This window comes from Phocoena phocoena, chromosome X, assembly GCF_963924675.1.
Source record: "Phocoena phocoena chromosome X, mPhoPho1.1, whole genome shotgun sequence".
NCBI classification, from domain to species: domain Eukaryota; kingdom Metazoa; phylum Chordata; class Mammalia; order Artiodactyla; family Phocoenidae; genus Phocoena; species Phocoena phocoena.
In genome coordinates, this window is record NC_089240.1 from 101349534 (window position 1) to 101370159 (window position 20626).

Genomic DNA, 20626 nt, shown 5'->3' on the forward strand with positions numbered 1-20626 from the left:
ATTTTCTCCCATTCTTTTAGTTTTGTTGATGGTTTCCTTTGCTGTGCATAAGCTTTTAAGTTTGATTAGGTCCCATTTGTTTATTTTTGCTTTTATTTCTTTCGCCTTGGGAGACTGAGCTAAGAAAATATTGCTACGATTTATGTCAAAGAATGTTTCACCTATGTACCTTTCTAGGAGTTTTATGGTGTCATGTCTTACATTTAGGTTTTTAAACCATTTTGAGTTTCTTTTTGTATATGGTGTGAGGGAGTGTTCTAATTTCACTGATTTACATGTAGCTGTCCAGCTTTCCCAACACCACTTGTTGAAGAGACTGTCCTTTCTCCATTGTATATTCTTGCCTCTTTTGTCATAGATTAATTGACCTTAGGTGCATGGGTTATAGGTAGCTTTTAAATTTTAGCTTAATTTTTGCTGAGTTAGGGGCTGAGCGACATGGACAGAAGGGAAGAGACAGTTTCCTGCACTTCGAAGTAATAGGCCTTCATCATACCTCAGTTGTGGCTCCACACTTTTAAAGCCCTTTCAGGAAAGGGACAAAGGGAAGGCAATTCTGTTGGGGGCCTTGGTGTTGTTGGTGCTGGTGCAAAAGAAAATGTATTGCATCTTACAATTTACTGAGAGGTAACCAACAACATTTGATAATCAAGAGTGGCAGCTACTGCCACTGTGATCTGTATTTCAAAGAAATGTCTCATTTTAGTTTTAGTCAACTAAGCTACTGAAAGATAAATAGATCCTAAACTTTCAAAATGTACTTTGTCTTATTTCCTTTTTTTTTTTTTTTGCTACTAAATTTTGGGGGAGGATGACTCAGAAAAATGGTCATTAATCTGCTAACTAGTTTTGTTAAGTGCTCAGTTACCAGGAAAATACTACCATCTGTCTTCGTTTCTTTTACAACAGCACACTCCTATTTTCCATGAAATGTTTTTATATTAAACAATAAAACTTTCATAATTTTAAGGCATAATCAAAAACTAATAATGCAGTAATTCCCACATAGATTGTTTTCCCACAATACCAAACCTTGGAGAAACGCCTAAGGAATTTCATTTGGATTTCTTATCTCCATGTGAAAATACAGCTGTATTACACTACTTTGATGTTATGCTATGTGGCTTTACTTTATTGAGGAGAATGTAGAATAGATGAGAGATGGATAGATGATGACATCTTTGTCTGATTTTATGTTGAAGAAAATTAGAGATAGTTAGTAGCCTGGTGGACATTCCAACTGAATGGTAAATAAGTGCCAATTCAAGTTTTTGGAAACTGATGCAATATTATCCTATACATATTTTTTAAAAGAAAATGAAGGTAGTGAATGGCTCTAATTGTTGAAGAAAATGCTGCTATTTTGTTCTTTAGTTGAATGTGATCAATAACCAGCCTAAAGGGAAATATTTTGCTCTCCAAACACCCATCCCATTGCTCCATTCATCATGGTACTCAGTCGGAAGTGTATTGCCAGAAGAGTTTTTAAAATTAGCACAACTCATTCATATATTCATTCACTAAATTAATGAACACCTACCATGTGTCAGACAGTAAAGCCCTCTGAGGAGGAAATGCTATGTAAATAAGAATAATAAATTAACAATGCAAGTGTTAATATTATTTATCTTTCAAGATGCAGCTCAAATTCAGTTTGCTACTCCTTTCTCTGTGTTCTGTACCTTACAAATATTTTGTCGATGTTTGAGTACCTATTTACTGAGCTCTTTGAAAAGGTAGAGACCTTGGTTTATTCATTTTTGTATTCCACAGAACCTAACATAAGATTTGGTACAGATCAAACAGGTGGTCAGAAAACGATAGTTGAAATGAAGGAATTAACATAGTGTTGCATCATTTCGTATTCAGTTAAGAAGATAGTACTTGTCCAAAAACTGAATTTATTTCTTCAAAGTATATATTATAATGAAGTTGTCATCGTGTTATCCTAGAACTTGGATTATCATAAATCATAATGAGTCGATACATTGTTTGATTATATTCTGATTATATTTCAAGGTGGTTTATCATCTAACAGGCTATTAAATAGAGCAGTTTCAAACTTTCAAAAGAAATGAAACCCGTCTAGTCTCTCAGTTTTTACTCCCTAGAAGCTTACACGGAACGTAGATGAAAGCGACTACCTTCCCTCGCATCCCAACCGTTTGTGACCGCATTACCCCATCTTTCCTTTTTCCCACCCTTTCGCCCTCCGGAAGGGGCCGAGCTCTCCCGGTACTTCCCAGTCTTCCTCCGCCCCTTGCGGAAGGAGCCGAAGGCGGAGTGGGACGCCGAAGCGGCGCGGCCTAACGCTCGGGCCCCTCCGGGAAGAGCCGAACCGCACTCGGAAGAGGAGGGCGCCTTTGCCTTTGGCGCCTCGCCCCCGCGCGGTGCCCTCTGTCGGCGGCTTGGGGCAGCTGTGGCAGTGGTGGCGGCGGGAGGCGGTAGCCGCGTCGACGTCGACCAAGACTGGAGCGACGTTTAAAGAAGGAGCCGAGTCGCCGCGGAGTCCGGCTTCTGGTTGTTGGAGGACTCCCACCCTTCCGCACGGCCCGACGACGAGAAGCTGCAGCGCTGGGAAGCAGGTGAGGAGCCGGCCGCGACCCGGGAGGGGGCGAGGGATCGCGCCTGCTTCCTCCGTCCCTGGGCCGCGCCTGCCTTCGCTTTCTCCTCACTTGAACCAGGAAGCGGCGGAGACGGAGGCTCCGCTCCTCCGGCCCTTTCTTTGTGTGGGCCCGGGAGCGAAGGAGGGGACGAACCGGGAGGGCCGCGGCGCGGTCCCCTCCGCCGTCAGGGGCCGAGGGTCTGCCGTCGCCCGGGGTAGGCCCGGAGCGTGGGGAGCCCACCGCGGAGAACCGCTCGGCGTTTTCCTCGCCCCTCTGCCTCCCTTTTTTGCGCCTCTTTTCCCCTCCTAGCCCTTTGATTTAGAGCTTTTCGGCCTGGCCCATCCTCCCCTTCCGTCCCCTTCCCAGGGCATAACAATGCCGCCTGCTTGGCCTCATCCCCTCCCAACACCCCACCCTCCGGTTCGCCACCTTCTACTTTCCCCGGCTCGCCTCGCCTTACTACCCCCGCCCTGACTGTGCTGGCTGGACCTCCATCTGTATTTGCGAGAAGCTGCTTTTCCGCGTGAATGGGGGTTAAAAACCTCGGTTGCAGCCGGCCGGGTGCGAATGGGAAGAGGGGGTGGAAGGAGGAAGATGGGGTTCAGCTGCCGCAGGGAGCCGCGTGTCGGTTGTTTCAGTCTCGCGGGTGGTGTTTCTCTTTCCCACCTTCACCTGCCTTCGGTCAAGGATTTGTCTCACAGGAATGAGGAACGGCTTTTCCACAGTCGGATCGCAAATCTTGGTTGGGGTGGGTTCAGACCGATTTGTGCTGTTCCTGGGGAACAGGGAAGAGGAGGTAACCTAAACAACAAAATGAAACCAAGTCCCGGTGTCACCTGGACACGTACATTTAAATCATTCCCCCATTGGGAACACCCATGTGCAAACGACAAAAATAGTGGGACCGTATTCAGAAAACCTATCTATCCACTGAAAAGGGACGTGTGTCGAAATCCCCATATTTCGGTAGCCCAGGTTGCTGGCTCGCTGTCCAAAGGTCACCCTTTCTGATGAATGCCTTTATGGTAACCTGGAATTCCTTGGTACCGTTAACAAGCAATGCCTTATAATATGATGTTTTAAATCCTTGATTTCTAGACTTTTCTCCTATTTTTTGTTTTTAAGCTATTATTTTGAAAAATTTAGAAGATATTTGAGAGGCCCTGTCTTCCACGTGTATCTAACTTAAGAACTGTGACAGTGGTACTACTTTGGTAACTCTAAAGGGAAAGAATATTAGCAATAAAAAGTGTTTCTTTACCAAAAGTACTTATCAACTAATTTTCCCCCGCTTATCTATTTTATTTTATTTTATTATTTTTTAACATCTTTATTGGAGTATAATTGCTTTACAATGTTTAGTTTCTGCTGTACAGCAAAGTGAATCAGCTATACATATACATATATCCCCATATCTCCTCCCTCTTGCATCTCCCTCCCACCCTCCCTATCGCACTCCTCTAGGTGGTCACAAAGCATCGAGCTGATCTCCCTGTGCTATGTGGCTGCTTCCCACTAGCTATCTGTTTTACATTTGGTAGTGTGTATATGTCCATGCCACTCTCTCACTTCATCCCAGCTTAACCTTCCCTCTCCCCGTGTCCTCAAGTCCATTCTCTACGTCTGTGTCTTTATTCCTGTCCTGCCCCTAGGTTCATCAGAACCATTTTTTTTTAAGATTCCATATATATGTGTTAGCATACAGTATTTGTTTTTCCCGTTCTGACTTACTTCACTGTATGACAGACTCTAGGTCCATCCACCTCATTACAAATAACTCAATTTGTTTCTTTTTATGGCTGAGTAATATTCCATTGTATATATGTGCCACATCTTCTTAATCCATTCATCTATCGATGGACACTTAGGTTGCTTCCACGTCCTGGCTATTGTAAATAGAGCTGCAGTGAACATTGTGGTACATGACTCTTTTTGAATTATGGTTTTCTCAGGTCAACTAATTTTTAATTATATATACATGTATTTATTTATCTATTTATTTATTTAAATTCCGTGTCATTGTTATTGGATATATCTTCTGCAAAGTGCCAAAAATTGTTTTGGGGGTGGTACACAGCAATACTATTTATTGACAGTCCCCCTCCCCTTTTTTTCTAGAGTGATGTCTGCTCTGTTCCAGTAAGTTTATATCTTAATTTTCACTAGTTCATTTGGTGTGAAGAAAGTTCTCATATCAATGCTCATAATTCTTTACCAACAAAATTCAATGTTTTGTGTTTTCATGCAAATGAGCTTTAAGAAATGGTAAACTTTTCTTTTCCTTTGTTTTATTTTTTCACAACAGCATCTGTTGACTTCATTTGGCACTCTTTAACATTCCACCTCGAGATTGTAAGGGTAGGCAGGTGAGCGGAAGTGGGAAGTGGCAAGGGGAAGAAGAAAGAGGAGAGGGTAAGAAAGGTGTTTCATAGTTTATCCAGATGAGGCATCCCAATCAAAGTAAGAATAGAAAAATAATAGAGGTAATAATTGCCAGTGTTTATAAATTCTGATTTAGTCACTGGCTGCAGGGAATAGCTGTTGAATATGTTCTTAAAGATAAGTTAAAATTTAGGAAGACTACATATTTTGGACTCAGTGTTGTACACACCAAGCTTTTCTGACATTCAAAACATTCATTTACAGGTGAAATAACTTTTATGTGTTCATGATGAAGATTTTTCTTAAAGTTTTAAGACAGTTAAAAATTAACTCTTAACTCTTCTTGAGAAAATCCAAAATTGGAACTAAGAAAATTAATTTTAGTCTTTAAAACTAACTTAGTGGTGATGCATGAATCTAAGATTCAAAGGAAGAGATTAATGTTCAAATCTGTAGATCAATTTAAAACTGGCTTGTCTCTTCTCAGGGGAAAGTCATGAGATTTGACATGTGGTCCAAAAACCAGCCTGTAAGAATAATTTATATAAAAACCAAAAAGTTATATCAAACTTTGGGTAAAACTCCAATAAACTAGTTAATGATGCTGTAGCTGAAATTCTGAATGATGAAGTGCTTTTGTCCTTCTTTCCTAATCTCCCATCCTCCCCCTCCCTTTCTCTTACAGGCATGGAGAGTAGAAAACTGATTTCTGCTACAGACATTCAATACTCTGGCAGTCTGCTGAACTCCTTGAATGAGCAGCGCGGCCATGGACTCTTCTGTGATGTTACCGTTATTGTGGAAGACCGAAAATTCCGAGCCCACAGGAACATCCTTTCAGCTTCTAGTACTTACTTCCATCAGCTCTTCTCAGTTGCTGGGCAAGTTGTTGAACTGAGCTTTATAAGAGCAGAGATCTTTGCAGAAATTCTCAATTATATCTATAGTTCTAAAATTGTTCGTGTTAGATCAGATTTACTTGATGAGTTAATTAAATCAGGGCAGTTATTAGGAGTTAAATTTATAGCAGAGCTTGGTGTCCCATTGTCACAGGTTAAAAGCATCTCAGGTACAGCTCAGGATGGTAATGCAGAAACCTTACCTCCTGGTTCTAGTGACAAGAACCTTGAAATACAAAAATCAAAAGATGAAGCCCAAGAAAATGGGGCCACTATAATGCCAATTATAACAGAGTCTTTTTCCTTATCTGCTGAAGATTATGAGATGAAAAAGATCATTGTTACCGATTCAGATGATGACGACGATGACGTCATTTTCTGCTCTGAGATTCTGCCTGCAAAGGAGACTTTGCCAAGTACCAATACAGTGGCAGAGGTCCAGCCTAACCCAGGCTCTGTTGCTATTTCAGATGTTGCACCTTGTGCGAGCAATAGCTCTCCCCCTTTAACAAATATCACACCTACTCAGAAACTTCCTACTTCTGTGAATCAGGCAACTCTGAACCAAACACAAGGAAGTGAAAAATTATTGGTATCCTCGGCCCCAACACATCTGACTCCCAACATCATTTTATTAAATCAGACATCACTTACTACACCACCAAATGTCAGTTCTTCACTTCCAAATCATATGTCTCCTTCAATCAATGTACTTGTACAGAATCAGCAGCCACCAAACAATGCTGTTTTAACAGGAAACAAGGCCAATGAAGAGGAGGAGGAGGAAATTATAGATGATGATGATGACACTATTAGCTCCAGTCCAGACTCGGCGGTCAGTAATACATCTTTGGTCCCACAGGCTGAGATCCCCCCAAATACTGCTTTTGATGGATCGTTGATACAGAAGATGCAGATTCCTACACTTCTGCAAGAGCCACTTTCTAATTCTTTAAAAATTTCAGATATAATTACTAGAAACACTAATGATCCAGGTTTAGGATCAAAACATCTAATGGAGGGTCAGAAGATTATTACTTTAGATACAGCTACTGAAATTGAAGGCTTGTCGACGGGTTGCAAGGTTTATGCAAATATTGGTGAAGATACTTATGATATAGTGATCCCTGTCAAAGATGACCCTGACGAAGGGGAGGCCAGACTTGAGAATGAGATACCAAAAACATCTAGCAGTGAGACGGCAAATAAACGTATGAAGGTAAAACATGATGATCACTATGAGTTAATAGTAGATGGAAGGGTCTATTATATCTGTATTGTATGCAAAAGGTCATATGTCTGTCTGACAAGCTTGCGGAGACATTTTAACATTCATTCTTGGGAGAAGAAGTATCCTTGCCGTTACTGTGAGAAGGTATTTCCTCTTGCAGAATATCGCACAAAGCATGAAATTCATCACACAGGGGAGAGAAGGTATCAGTGTTTGGCCTGTGGCAAGTCTTTCATCAACTATCAGTTTATGTCTTCACACATAAAGTCAGTTCATAGTCAAGATCCTTCTGGAGACTCAAAGCTTTATCGTTTACATCCATGCAGGTCTTTACAGATCAGACAATATGCATACCTTTCTGATAAGTCAGGCACCATGCCTGTCATGAAGGATGATGGTATTGGGTATAAGGTTGATGCTGGGAAAGAACCTCCAGTAGGGACCACATCTACTCCTCAGAACAAGCCAATGACCTGGGAAGATATTTTTATTCAGCAGGAAAATGATTCAATTTTTAAACAGAATGTAACAGATGGCAGTACTGAGTTTGAATTTATAATACCAGAATCTTATTGAACTCCTTTGAAATATCAGAAAGTTTTGGTTTGGATTAAAGGTCAGGGCTTTCAGAAGACCTGTAAAACAAAGGTGAAAACAAGTTGATTTGATCTGCCATGTCATCTGAAGGTAGTCTAGTTGGATTATTTGTTGATAATTTTTTAGAAGCAAATTATTCTGAAAGTTTGAATAGAAATTGAGAAGTTTTTCCCCCCAAGTATCCATTTTTATAGTTAGCTTTCAGCACATTTAAAAGAGGCAAAAAGAAAAAAAAAGCTTGGAGAGATAGTTTCCTGAATAGAATTTGAAGCAGTCTGAATGTTCTTTGAAAATAACTGGAGTTATTAGCATACCCTAGTATATCTTGCAACTTTCCCCTTCTGTGTTAGCACTTTACTGATGAATTCTCAATTTTCTTATTATTGAGACTATAAATGTGTCGTGTCTTATATATGGCATAAAAAGTAAACAAGAACTTCTAAAGTTGTCCTGGAAATTTTCAGAATAAATCTCTGCTTGGTTGTGTATTCTGCTAACCCAAATGGATAGCAACCTCCTGCCCCTCATGAAAATGGCCGTGCAGACAAATCTCTCATTTGAACAATGAAGTAGTTTTAGCTAATTAGAATTAAACCTTGCTTTTATTGCCATAGTCTGGAAAAGACCTGTGGCTGGACTACTGTATATATACCTTTGCAGTGTGGTTTCCATGGGCAAAAATACTAAAGGAAAACAAATCTCTGTAGTGCAGACAGGAAGAGGTGAAATGTTCTGTCGCATTTGTTTTGAATTCTGCACTTGTATATGATAGCGACAGAGAATGGAAGTAAATGGAGATTTCCTTTTTGCTTGTTATGGTTAAAAATATTCCCATGACATTTTTCAAATTTTGAATCTGAAAGCCACCAAATTAATCTTTATGTATAAATCTTTATAAATGACAAATTTCACAAATGAGACGCCTATATATTTTGGGCGGGAGGCTACTGGCATATATTTTTAAATGTTCATATTACTTAGAATCTCTAATAGGAAGTTTTTATTTGACATAGTTGAGTCAGTGATCTAGTATTTTCCTTTCAGCAAGACCTTTTAGGTTTTTACTCCTTCTAAAATAAGTTCCATTCCATCTGCAAATTGCTGCAGTATTATAGCATTCAGAAGCTATACGTGGAAGTTAAATAGGCTTGTTGATTCCCATTTATCTTGAGAACAATAAATACCACCTTTCTCCCTTTTAAAATGACACATATTTAAACACTTAGAAAATAAAGTAAAAACTTATTGAAGTGCTAGTACTAAAAGGGAAGCAGGTTGGAACAAATATATAGCCTAGCATTTATAACAGGATTGACTTGTCGAACTTCTGTAAATGAATTTTTGCAAAGGAAAAAAATTAATAGATATTGAAAAAGATTGTTGTGCATAGTTATTAGTCATTTGTAACCTTGCTTAAGTATTTCTTAATTCAACATAGATATTTTCTTTCTCCTTAACCACGTATTTTTGAAAATAGTCTATTTCTTGACTTTGAACTTAAAGCTTTAATCATAATTTCTTATGTATACGTCATTCTTCTTACAGTAATCTAGACTTGAAGATAACGGTTTTGGTGTTTCTTAAGATGGTAGCTGAGGGTATCAGGCATCAGTATTTGCAGTTATATGAGAAGAAAGAAAAATAATATACTCCTTTGCTTTACCAAGGATTAGAATGATGTGCATCTTTCTGTTTTCTGTTCTGTGAGTTGAGACCTTAAGACCATTTTGTAAACTAATCCTTGGAAATTTTTTAATTACCTTACAACTTAAGAGTCTGATCTCTGGAATTGCAATATCTGTTTCCTTTCTTTGTAGGTACTGATAACATTACTCTTTGACTATAGGGTACACTCTGAAATCTTTTCAGTGGAAATTTGTTTGTTTCATTAATGCTGTTTTACCAGTTAGACATAATTCTTCTACAAGTGTGAATGATACTGATATCAGCAGAGCTTCCAGTCCTTTCAGACTAAACTGCTAGGTAAATTAGTTTGTCATAATAAAACTTGGTGGTTTCTACAAGGCCATTATGACAAACCAGGAGTTAATTCTATAATGGAAAACTATCCATTCTTAATTATCTGGATATAATTATTTGCTGCTGCTGTGCTCTATGTAAATTCTGAGGGTGAAATTTCAACTTTGCCTACTGAAGCTATCGTCTAGAGTTTTTTGGGAGGAGGAAAACTGGAAAAATCACTTAAAATTGTATTTTTGCCAGAAGACTTTTACTTGCATGTATGTCAGGGTCTTCTGTTTTTCTACAAGTCTCTATATATACAAAGTTCAGAATTCATGCAGAATACTCCTTTGGGATTAAAACCATTCACCCCCAGTATTTATGGGGTTGGAAATCTGTGGCAAGAGGCTGTTCAAAGCTTGTCATGGGGTGTTCCTATTTTATACTTAGTTTTCTGGCAATTGAACTTCCCTTTTTTTCCTTTCAAGTTGGCTTCAGATTTCCTCCTATGCTAAATTACCTATAAATATTCTGGATAGGAACTTTGAAATAGCAATTTGTTAAAAGAGATGACAAAATGAAAGTGCTCAAACTAAGCAAAGATTTTTTTTTTTGTGGTACGCGGGCCTCTCACTGTTGTGGCCTCTCCCGTTGCGGAGCAACAGGCTCCGGACGCACAGGCTTAGCGGCCATGGCTCACAGGCCCAGCCGCTCCGTGGCATGTGGGATCTTCCCGGACCAGGGCACGAACCCGTGTCCCCTGCATCGGCAGGCGGACTCTCAACCACTGCGCCACCAGGGAAGCCCCTAAGCAAAGGGATCTTCCCGGACCAGGCACGAACCCAAGTCCCCTGCATCGGCAGGCGGACTCTCAACCACTGCGCCACCAGGGAAGCCCCTAAGCAAAGATTTTTAAATGTTGTAGCAATCTTGCAAGATTCACTTTAGAATAAATCTTAAATGATTATCATTTTGGTGGTAATGATCCCACACACAACCGCTATGAGGAATTGATGCTGGGTTTTTCCCGTTGTACCAAAAAGATAAAACAAATGGTAAAAATGATGAAGGTATTTTGTATTGTCAAGGCGTGCATATTCTAAAGAATTAAATACTAATTCAGCAGCACTGGCTTTCTCATCTCTGTCAATCATATGAAACCTTGTTCATTTCCATCCAACACTGTAATGTTCATACTTGTTCACTCTTCTCTGTCATGACTTTAAGTTCTACTTTTCATTAACCGTTACCTGATATTAGTTCGTAGAGCTTCTTATGGCAAAAATAAAATGTTTTAATTCTGATTTTTTAGTGCATTTTTTACAAGATGTTCTTTCAGAAATTATATAGCTTATGTTCTGTTGTTTTTCAGTTTTTGTAGCAGGAGACTGGAACTGTATTTCTGATGACAGCATGACAGAATTTCCCATTAGGTTTTATATGTTGGTTAATCACATGCCTATTGTATCTTGAACCATAATAGTCAAAAGTGAGTCAGCTGCTATCAGTTGCTTTAGAGTGTTTGTGATACTTCTGTTGATTCCATGAAAACACATGTAAGTTGATAAGGAGGAGGATAGTTTTATTAATTTGAAACATCACAAAAGCAGTCTGGGTTTCCAACATGGCAGTGATACAGATTTTAAGCAACATCCAGTTATACAGGTTCTGGATTAATATTTTAATGTTTCATGCCCAGTTCAATACTTTAAAGCAGAATTAGGAATAAAGCAGTAAATATTACAAAATGCAGTCAAGGTACATTTTGGAAATACAAATTCCTTCATTACAGCAAATGTTTTTGCAAAAGAGTAAAGCAGCAAATATTATCTTTTCTAAGGCAACATGCACTTTTTATAGCTCAATGTGATAAAAAAAGAAGCTGCTCAAATTAAGTGTTACAAAATCTATACTGTTTCAAGTTACTTTGTAAAGTAAGAAAAATACATAGAAATGAGTCATAGAATCTTAACACTTTAAGAAATGTGATAAATGTAGGATATACTATGTAATGGTGCCTTTAAAAAAATTAAATACCCATACACGTTCACTAAAGCAAAATGTAAAGTGTAAACAGCAAGAAATTTCACTGAGTATTACAAGTTGATATTTGTATAGTAAGTCAATTGGTTATTAGTCCCTTTTTGAAATCCAATAGAATTTTAATATGCTCAGAACTGTAGAAAATAATAGTAACTTTATATAACGCAAAAGGATTATAGTTGTTCAGATTTGAAATCCAGATGAGACATCAGTCGTGATGCCGAAAGTTAAACTGAATGTTTTGCAAACATTTACTGTGAACAATGAGCACACTGGTTGTACCTTGGTAACTCTTGATGGCTGGGTGTCTACAAGGTAGATGGGAGCACCAGCATTTGCCTGCTACCTCTAATCCATGAAGTTGGGAGGTAGCGAAATTGGCTGGAAATTTTTCCTGGTTGTGTTCTGTGTTTGCAGAACTGTCTAATTAGGTACCCTCCTGTAGCCCTGTATTTTTATGTTGTACAAGTGTAGGATTATCCATCTTCCTTTAAATCAGTCGATTCTCAGGTTAACGTAAGATCACAATGAAAGTGTTCATTCTGAAATGAAGGCATGGTGCCGAAGTGTTAAATTCATCAGATTGAGGTTTAAAGCTATGTATAATTAAAAGAACTGTACAAACACCTACCACAATGTGCCAGATGGATTTTAAATCTACGATAACACTTAAGAATTTGTCAAGTTGGCTACATTTGAGGTATTGCAGACAAAGCGGCATTGTAACACTTTCATAACCTTGAACGCTGTCATGATTGGTCTCAACAGAAAAAAGGACCAATAGAGCAGTGGCATTAAAATACAGATGATTCTTTTGGGGTGGGGTGCAGGATACGTGCGGTTTGCTGGGATTGAAGCACAATATTTGAAGATAAACAGTCACAAAGATTAGTAACAATCATAACACGACCCAAGAACCTAATCTAGCATTTTTGAACTCAATTTTAACCGTAAGATTTGTATCTCCTGCAGCAAATGCAACATGTAGTAGAACCGCTGTCTCCTAAGTTACCCGATGTATAACTGAGATCCACTTAAAACATCTCACATGTTCTGTGTATTTCAGTGCTTCTTGAACAATCAGTCCTGTTCCCCACTACTCAAAGGACTATTGCACTTTTCCCTTTGGGAGGTACCAATCACAAAAGCTGAGCTGAATGATCACAATAGCCATTTTTACAATACAGAGAAGAAAGGAGTAAGAGACATGGGCAGCTTTTTTCAGCATCTAGACACAAGCAAACAAAGTCTTAGAACTCTGCGTTGGAACTACCGTGTAGCCCCATCATCTGGGAAATTTTCCTTAGGGACTGACTTTAGTGGTAGGGAAAGACAGGGCCTATAAGCCAGGCGCTTCAACCAAGGTGCTAGGGTGGCGATCTGCCAACGGCCGGAGGACAACACTCCATTTACACAAAGTGAAGCAGATGGCAGCCACACTTCTGCACACAGAGGCGGGGCCATAGGGTAATGCAGGTCCAAACAAGACAAGCTGCTTGCTGGGATGGCTCTCCAGCCTTGCGCTGCCCTTCTTGGAAGTGCTGGGCTCAGTCTAGCCACCCCTGCTCTGCACTGATAACAAATAAGCTTCTTCCCTATCTTTCCTTAGCCTGGCAGGCCATTGCAAAACTTTATGCATAAGAATCACACTTTAAAGTTTGTACCCTACACACTTCCACTAAAGCAGAAATACAAAAGCCACAATAATCTCAATAGCCAGCAGACATTCCTCTTTAGGGGCTGTAAGGGGGTGGCTTTTCAAAAGGCGGATAGTAGGGTGGAGAGTATCGGGGTGGAGCACTCGAGGACCACATGTAACTGGGCGAAGGAGAGGCAGACTGGGGCTCATCAGAAAGTCCAGAGGGTGGGGAGGATGGAAAGACACTGGAATGCTGTGTAATCAAAATAGAACAACATCAGTTTAGGCAGTGAGGTTGCGTTTCTCCAACGTCAGTCATTATTTTAAAATGAATATGGACCCAGTGTGTTTCTGTCTGGAACAACCAAGAGTTCCTAAACCTCGCAGGGTTAATGAGGGGCATGAAACTGAGCTGCTCCCACCTTCTCTCAGTCACTCAGGCTGCAGAGCTCACGCAGAGAGGCCTTGGAATCCTCCCCCACCCCTCCCTTTGGACCCCTCATTCAGTCAGTTACCGAACCCTGTTGCTCCTACTTCTGTGTTGTCTCTGGAATCCATCACTCCCTTTACCACGTTTATAACTCAAGCCTCCAACAACTACCCCCTGAGCCATGGCAACAGCATCCCAACTAGTCTTCAAAAAGGTAGTTTGGGCCTTAAGAATATTTGAGGTTAAGCCATTAATACCTGGGAAAGTCTTTGCTACAAAAATATATCATCACAGAGCCCATCTCACAGACCAAAACAAAACAAAACCAAAAAACTAAGGTCAGAGAGGTTAAATGGCTTTCTTGGATCTGGGGTCTTCTAACTTGAAGTCCAACAATTTCTATTTCATCTTAACTGTGGCCCACCACCCCAAAGTGCAGGGTATGTTGGAGGGCAAAGAGGAACAAAGGCGTGGAGGTAAGAATCACAAAGATAAGAGTGAGGAGCGATCTACCAGGTTGCAGGGACACTGAGGACTCTTACTTTGTGCTGTCTAACTTTTGTAGTCTTTGGGAAGGGAGCAAGATATAGGTTAAAAAAAAAAAACCCAGTGAACTGGCGTGTTAGGAGTCATCTGCCACTTCTCTTTCCGTGGCCCATGTATACACCCTTGACCCTAATGATTTTCCTGCTCAAGGAGAGTTGGCCTGTTTTGTTCACTGCTCTCTCCCCCAGAACTCAGAACAGTGCTTGGCAAGTAGGAGGTACTCTAACTTCAGGAGCATAGAAGATGAACTTGGTATGATTTTTAAAAACATAAAATCTATTTTCAAAGACTACGGTCACATCTTGTGGGTACTGTTGCCTTGCTCCAGTGGTGGAGCATGGCTGAGGCCTGAAGGCTGGAGGGGTCTATAGGGATGGCAAGAGGCAGGAGGCCAGTTTTAGGCTCTCAGGAAGAGCAAACGTAAGCCAACGAACGGGGCTGCAGAACTGCAATTTTCTGTTGTGCCTTAGCTCTAGGAGGAACTGCTATATTTAAAAAAAAAAAAGACCCACTTAAATCAAAAAATTTCTCAAGAGTTCAAGTGCTGTCTGGGGAGGTCAATGCCTTTTCTTTGTTCAGCTGGCCGGAGTCTAAGTAGATCACGTCATTTTCAGGCCTAGAGCAATCTAGAGTCAGCCTTGCCATGAGGTATCTGGAGCCTGAGACCAGTTGGCTGATTCTCCTTATCACCAGTCCTGACCTCTGCACTCCTTAGAAAGCGTTGTCCTGCTTTCTAGGTCTTGCTTGAAACACTGAAATCTCCATCTCCCACCACATAATGTCAGGACTGAGAAGAGGCCGTAGCGGCCAACATCCCCTCCTTCCCCATCACATCCATCCTTTCGATCTGAGAGAAGGGATGACAGGGTCATAGAAAGCCTTTAAAGACAAAAGAACTTGAGGCAGTGGACTCGAGACAAGCCAGATTCCTTCCAAAAATCTCAAAATTTCTCCTCCCTCCAGGAGGAGATATGCTTTCTAAGACACTGGAATCGTGATTTCCTAGTTTTCCACTCCGCACTGCACAACTCTCTCCTCTCTCTCCCTCCTCTTCTGTTGCTTTCCTCAACTAAGAACGCTGTCCTCTTAAACCAGAGAGGAGAGCAAAAACCCACCAGGGACAAGATCTCTGTGGCCGGGGATGTGCCACTCTGCCCTTCTAAATCCCGTTCCAGGATAGTGAGAGCCAGGAGGCCAGTTCTCTGTGGCCCAGCCACAGAAGGGAGGGGCAAGTTTCTGAAGGTGGAGCTAAAGGCCGTTCCGTCCTGAGAGGCAGTAAAAGGCTGCCGTGGGTAGCAGCTGCCGTGGGTGGCAGTTGTACACTTTGATAATAAGAGGGGGTGGTACAACGGCCTTGGGTTTTCACTTCTCAGTTTCATGTTTGGGAAAGTATTAAGGGGGAAGGGGGTGGGATGCTTCTCACTTCCTTTTGAGGATGCTGGGAGTCTTAGGGATAAACTCAAAGGGCTCCTGGCAGAGCTAGGGAGCTAACTGGCTGCAGTCCACACACACCCTTGGGATTTGTTGCGGGCGGGGGGCGGGTCACCCACCGTACCAGTGCATAGTTTCCTAGCAACAGGCAGGCACCTTGGGAAAGATCTGGCTTTGTTGCAGCTGGAGAGCTGGCCCGGCGCATGGTTCCTGCTTAAGAGTCGACTTGACTAGGGACAGGCAGCTCAGAAGAACAGAGCTTTGAATCCTTTCGCACCACAAAGCATGAAAAGCATGAAAAGCATCTAAATAGCCTACTGCTGGGCCTGGTCAGCTAGAGCTTCCCGAGCTGCTGCTTAGAGGCTGGGGTGGCCTAGGGCGGTGGAGCTACAGAGGAGGGAGCAGGCTCTCTCTCCCGCCTTAGCCTGCCCCTCCCTGCCCCATGCAGACCCACACTCCGCAAGACCCTTGTGCGTTTCTGTCACGTGTGCTTCTCTCTTCAGAAGCACTGGGAGGCAGTGACTCCAAAAAGAGCCCCGGAACTGGCCGGGTGATAAAGGGTACCAGCAAAAGATGCTGTGTCCCAAGGGTGAAATCCAGGGTCTCTTGTTTCTTTGCATTCCCCCTCTGCTTCTGACCCAGAAAGCAAAGCCAGGGGAGACGGAGAGAAGAGTAGAGAAAAGGAAGAGGAAGAAAAAGGGAGGGATCAGAAACAAGAGAAAGGAGGAGAGGCAAGGAGAACCTCAGCAGGAGAGGGGAAATAAAAAGTTGAGTGGCGGCAGCAGCGGCGGCCTCCTAAGGCTCTCAGCAACCTACGCCATCTACCGCCTGCCCCTGGACTAGCGCGACTCTCTCATTCAAGGGGCCCGATTTATAAATGGGTCCTGTTCAGTGGCCACGACGAAACCTAGAGTACCTTCATGTTATTTAATAAAGAGCATAAACAGAGGTGCTCGCATTTTGCAGAGGCTTTTGTTTTAAGCTAAACTTGGCGATTCACCAAATGGCTAGAGTGAAATAGCGGGTCTGGCCCAGTAGGCCAGACTGGGGAGTATGGCTGGAAGCCTTAAGGGATTTACCCCAAAGCTACACTGGGTTGAATTTCCCAGAAGTAGAAATGGATGCTTTATACCCTACAGGATATGGACTGCTTGGCCATGGGGAAATGAGTGCAAGGGGCAAGAGAAGTGAGCGCTGGGGAGGTGAGCAAGGAGGCACCAGCAGTCTTGGCTTCTAAGCTTGGACGCCTTGGAGTCCAACATTTGCAAGAGTCACAACATCCTCAGGGCCGCTGACCAGACCCACGTCCTCGCTCCCGTCTGACCACAAGAAATGTTTCCCAAGCTTCCTGACTGGACAGCTACCCAATAAGAGCATGACTTTGAGGGGTGAAAACAAAACCCTATAAATCTCCTCTTCCTTCTATCAGCCTTGGGATAAAAAGGAAAGAGAAGTCTTCAAAGGCAAAGTGACATAAATAGTCCTATTTGGAAATGACCAGAATGGGGAAGTCATTCAGGAGAAAGTCTAGAAAGGTCAGTTTTCCTGCTATGATTTGGGCCCTTTTACAATCTGAGATGAGACTAAGGGAGCTCTGGCTTTTTTTTTTTTTTTTTTTTTGGGTAGGTCTGTGCTTCTGGTGGTTTTATTGTCAGAGGTGGTGTGCGTTTTGCTGACTACTTTCTATTTATCTGGGAACATAACAGATGTTCCTTCATCCTCTTGGCTTTCTTGGGGAAAGACTGGTATTTCCTCCTATGAAACAATAAAGGAATGGAACTTGGTGAACAAAAGAAAGCTCCACTCAAATACTAAAGTGAAATACTTTGTAAGCTCTAGAAGGAAACAAATCACTTAAAAACATACACCTTAAAACCCATAAATTTATAAAATCTCCAAAAAGGAAATACAAAAGACGGCTTGAACCTACAGAAAGAACCAGGAGAGGTATAAGAAGTGTCCCAGAAGTCCTTGGAGTGGGGAGCAATTTAATAACATAATAAGAGAAAGTAAAGGGAATTCCCTGGCGGTCCAGTGGTTAGGACTCCGCGCTTTCACTGCCAAGGGTACGGGTTCAATCCCTGGTCAGGGAACTAAGATTCCACAAGCCGCATGGCACAGCCAAATGGAAAAAAGAGAGAGAGGGAGAGTAAAGAGACCCTTTCTGAGTCATGATTAGGAAGCCCATAATTTAAACCAGTAGAATGTGTAAATATCCTAAAATTAACTGGGGAAAAGATCAGTGCTATACTCAGACTTATAGCTTCTCCAAAGAATCCCTCAAGCCAATCTCTGGCATCAGACAGACCTGGATACATATTCTTGTCCTCCACTTACCATCTCTGTGACTGTGGAGAGGTTACTTACTTCCTCCATGACTCAGTCATCTCAACTTAAAAATAGCAATGACAAGAGTTATTTCCCTCAAACGACAAAAATGAGATGATATCTGTAAAGCACTTAGCACAATGCTTGGTACATAGTAGGTGCTCATTGAATAGGAGCTGTCATTAAAAAGCAGAGGCTTCCACAAATCCCTGAAGTGCCTGCTTTGAGCCCACGGTGTAGGGTTGGGTTAGGTGGCTAGATTTGGATCCCTTCTCTGAGTTAGGTACCCTGTGTCTGGGTTTCCATAGCACTCTGGGTAATAGTCTACTTACTGTTTTGTCCCCACTGCTGTCCCCTAACCAGTCCCCTTCAGGTCCCTAGACTGGTCTCTTAATGCAGGGCCTATGTCTCATTCAATCTCTACATCCATAGCTCCTGGCACAGTTCCTGGCACATGGGAACACAGAGTCAACATTGACTGAACTGAAACCAACAGCCTGGGCCACCACTAGCATTGGCAATCTTGTTTTCATGCCTGGGGTAGTGTTTGAATGAGGAATGATGGACAGAGAGATGGCTCCATCCCCTAAACAGGGGCTTCCTATCTCAGAGTTTGCAGCAGCCATCACCAAGGAGATTATTGTTACTACTTCAGGGGTTCGTTATAAAGTGAAAAGTCCTAAAATCAATATAGTCAATATAATTTACTTCGATATAAAAAAATGGAAGCAGCCTCTTGGGAGCCATGCATGGCCCCTCTGTCCCAGGATGAGTTTTTATTATGGGCGTCCCCAAAGAACGGTGACCCTCTTGTGCTAGGTTCAACATCCCTGCATTCTTTTAAAGGATTCCTTTGCCTCTGTCACTACTGCAATTATCTATGCCCTTTTAGAACATATTTGTGTTTTCCGGTCTATATTGCCTATTTGGGGAACAAGTTCCCTGAGTTGTCTACCTGTGAATACAGTAGGCTTTAAAACAAGTTCTAACATCTTTTCCCAAGCTTTAATGGATGCCTCCTTGTGCTGGTGCTATATTTTATGACAGCAAACAAATCCATCTTCACACTATAGATACGTATTCCTATTGCCATATAGAGTCCTAGACCTCCCTGTACAGTATGTAAACCAAACCAAAGTACACTTTATTCAACTAAATAGGGGGTTTTTCAGTTTCAATTATTTTGTTAATCTGAAGTGGAAATTAGGTTGCCCAAGGGCTCTGTTTTTCTAAACTGGCTGGTTAATTGGGACCACCCCCAAACAGTCATGCTTTTCTGTCCCCTTGGAGCATTCAGGGCTCTTGGTCAATAGAAGTAAATTCATTATGAGCTTCCCTCCTTTCAAAGGCATTTCCTTGGTCCCCAAATTTTGAATTAACCAGATTCGAGTGTAATCCCATCCTTCTGTGGTCCACGGTTTAGGGTCACTGTAAATGCCTAAAAGACTGTTTCGCTTGTTTTCCTGAAGTGTCTAGTTCAGTGCTCTGCATACAATGAATTCCTTTTAATTAAGTGCCTTTTGGGTTCTGTTCTTCTGTGCTTAGTCTTAGCTCAAAAGGAAAATGGTAAAGGGCAAATTTGGTAACACTTATTTCTGACCCACGTGATAACAAGGCAAAAAAAGGGGAGGAGGGTGTTATAAAAAATATTTTCTCTGTAGAGTCCCAGTTAGGAAGTCTGGAGAAAAAGAAGGGACTTCTTCCTCATTACAGATTTGATTCAAACCCGTGTGTGGCTCAGAATGCCCTTGTGCTAAGGAGGCAGGCCTCTCCCAGTGGCAGAGAAATGGAAAAGGCCACTGTTGGACAGGGGTCAATGGTGACATACTCATGAGTACCTCGGTGTAGGTCAAGGCAACTTGGGACACCTGGATCCTATCTCCTCTCCCCTTTTCTTCCCTCATTCTGTTTCTTCTCCTCTTGTGTCTTTCCCATCCTCCCCATCTCTCCCATCATTGCCTGCCTATGCAGTCCTTAAGCTAGTCACTGGTACCCACAGGCTGCTAAAGGCCCTCAGGGATAGAGAGCCTGGCTACGTCATATATATTAGGAAGGGTCCATAATTAGGGAGAGAACGAGACAGCATGAGCGAGAGCAAGGGTAATGGAGAGTTCTTTTTCTCTCAAAACATACCTGAAAGTCATAAGCAGAATAAGGTGGCAGATGAGGAGGGCTATGGTAGTAGGTATTATAGGATGCCACTTGAGGACGAGCGTAGTAAGAAACAGTCGGATGGGCATTTTCAACAGAACAGTTCAGTGCTGGGAGAGCTGGGTTCTGCAGAAAAACATAAATTAGAAACAACATAAACGTTCATCACTAGGAGAATGGTTAAATAAACCATGGTACATTCATACTACAGAATACTATGGAGCTACTGATAAACAATGATGTGCACCTATATTTAGTGACAGGGAAGTTGTCAAGGATATATTGTTAAACTAAAACAACAAAAACAAGCCATTGGCAAAACTATGGAGACAATAAAAAGATTAGTGGTTGCCAGGGGTTGGGGTTGGGGAGAGGAATGAA

General features: G+C 41.8%; 2 protein-coding genes across 4 annotated transcripts in view; one reads left to right on the forward strand and one right to left on the reverse strand.

Annotated features, from left to right (window-relative positions):
• The first annotated feature begins 5675 nt into the window (after positions 1-5675).
• On the forward strand, positions 5676-7694 carry ZBTB33 (zinc finger and BTB domain containing 33). Its single transcript, XM_065901291.1, has one exon. It carries the CDS (start codon positions 5676-5678, stop codon positions 7692-7694), a length of 2019 nt encoding a protein of 672 aa, XP_065757363.1.
• Positions 7695-11238: 3544 nt separating this feature from the next.
• The window catches only part of TMEM255A (transmembrane protein 255A), a 47362-nt gene continuing 37974 nt past the window's right edge, over positions 11239-20626 (reverse strand). For 2 of the 3 annotated variants that reach the window (XM_065900820.1, XM_065900818.1), the window contains 2 exons: positions 20228-20371; positions 13454-13612 (listed from right to left, as the gene is read on the reverse strand). In XM_065900820.1, the coding sequence (XP_065756892.1) occupies positions 13454-13612; positions 20228-20371 (303 nt within the window). Of the gene's footprint in view, positions 13613-20227; positions 20372-20626 lie in introns of all 3 variants that reach the window. The other variant, XM_065900817.1, reaches the window with a different exon arrangement.

What these genes read in the sequence shown, in the direction of transcription:
- ZBTB33 (XM_065901291.1), top strand. Translation starts at nt 5,676, where the DNA reads ATGGAGAGTAGAAAACTGATTTCTGCTACAGACATTCAATACTCTGGC.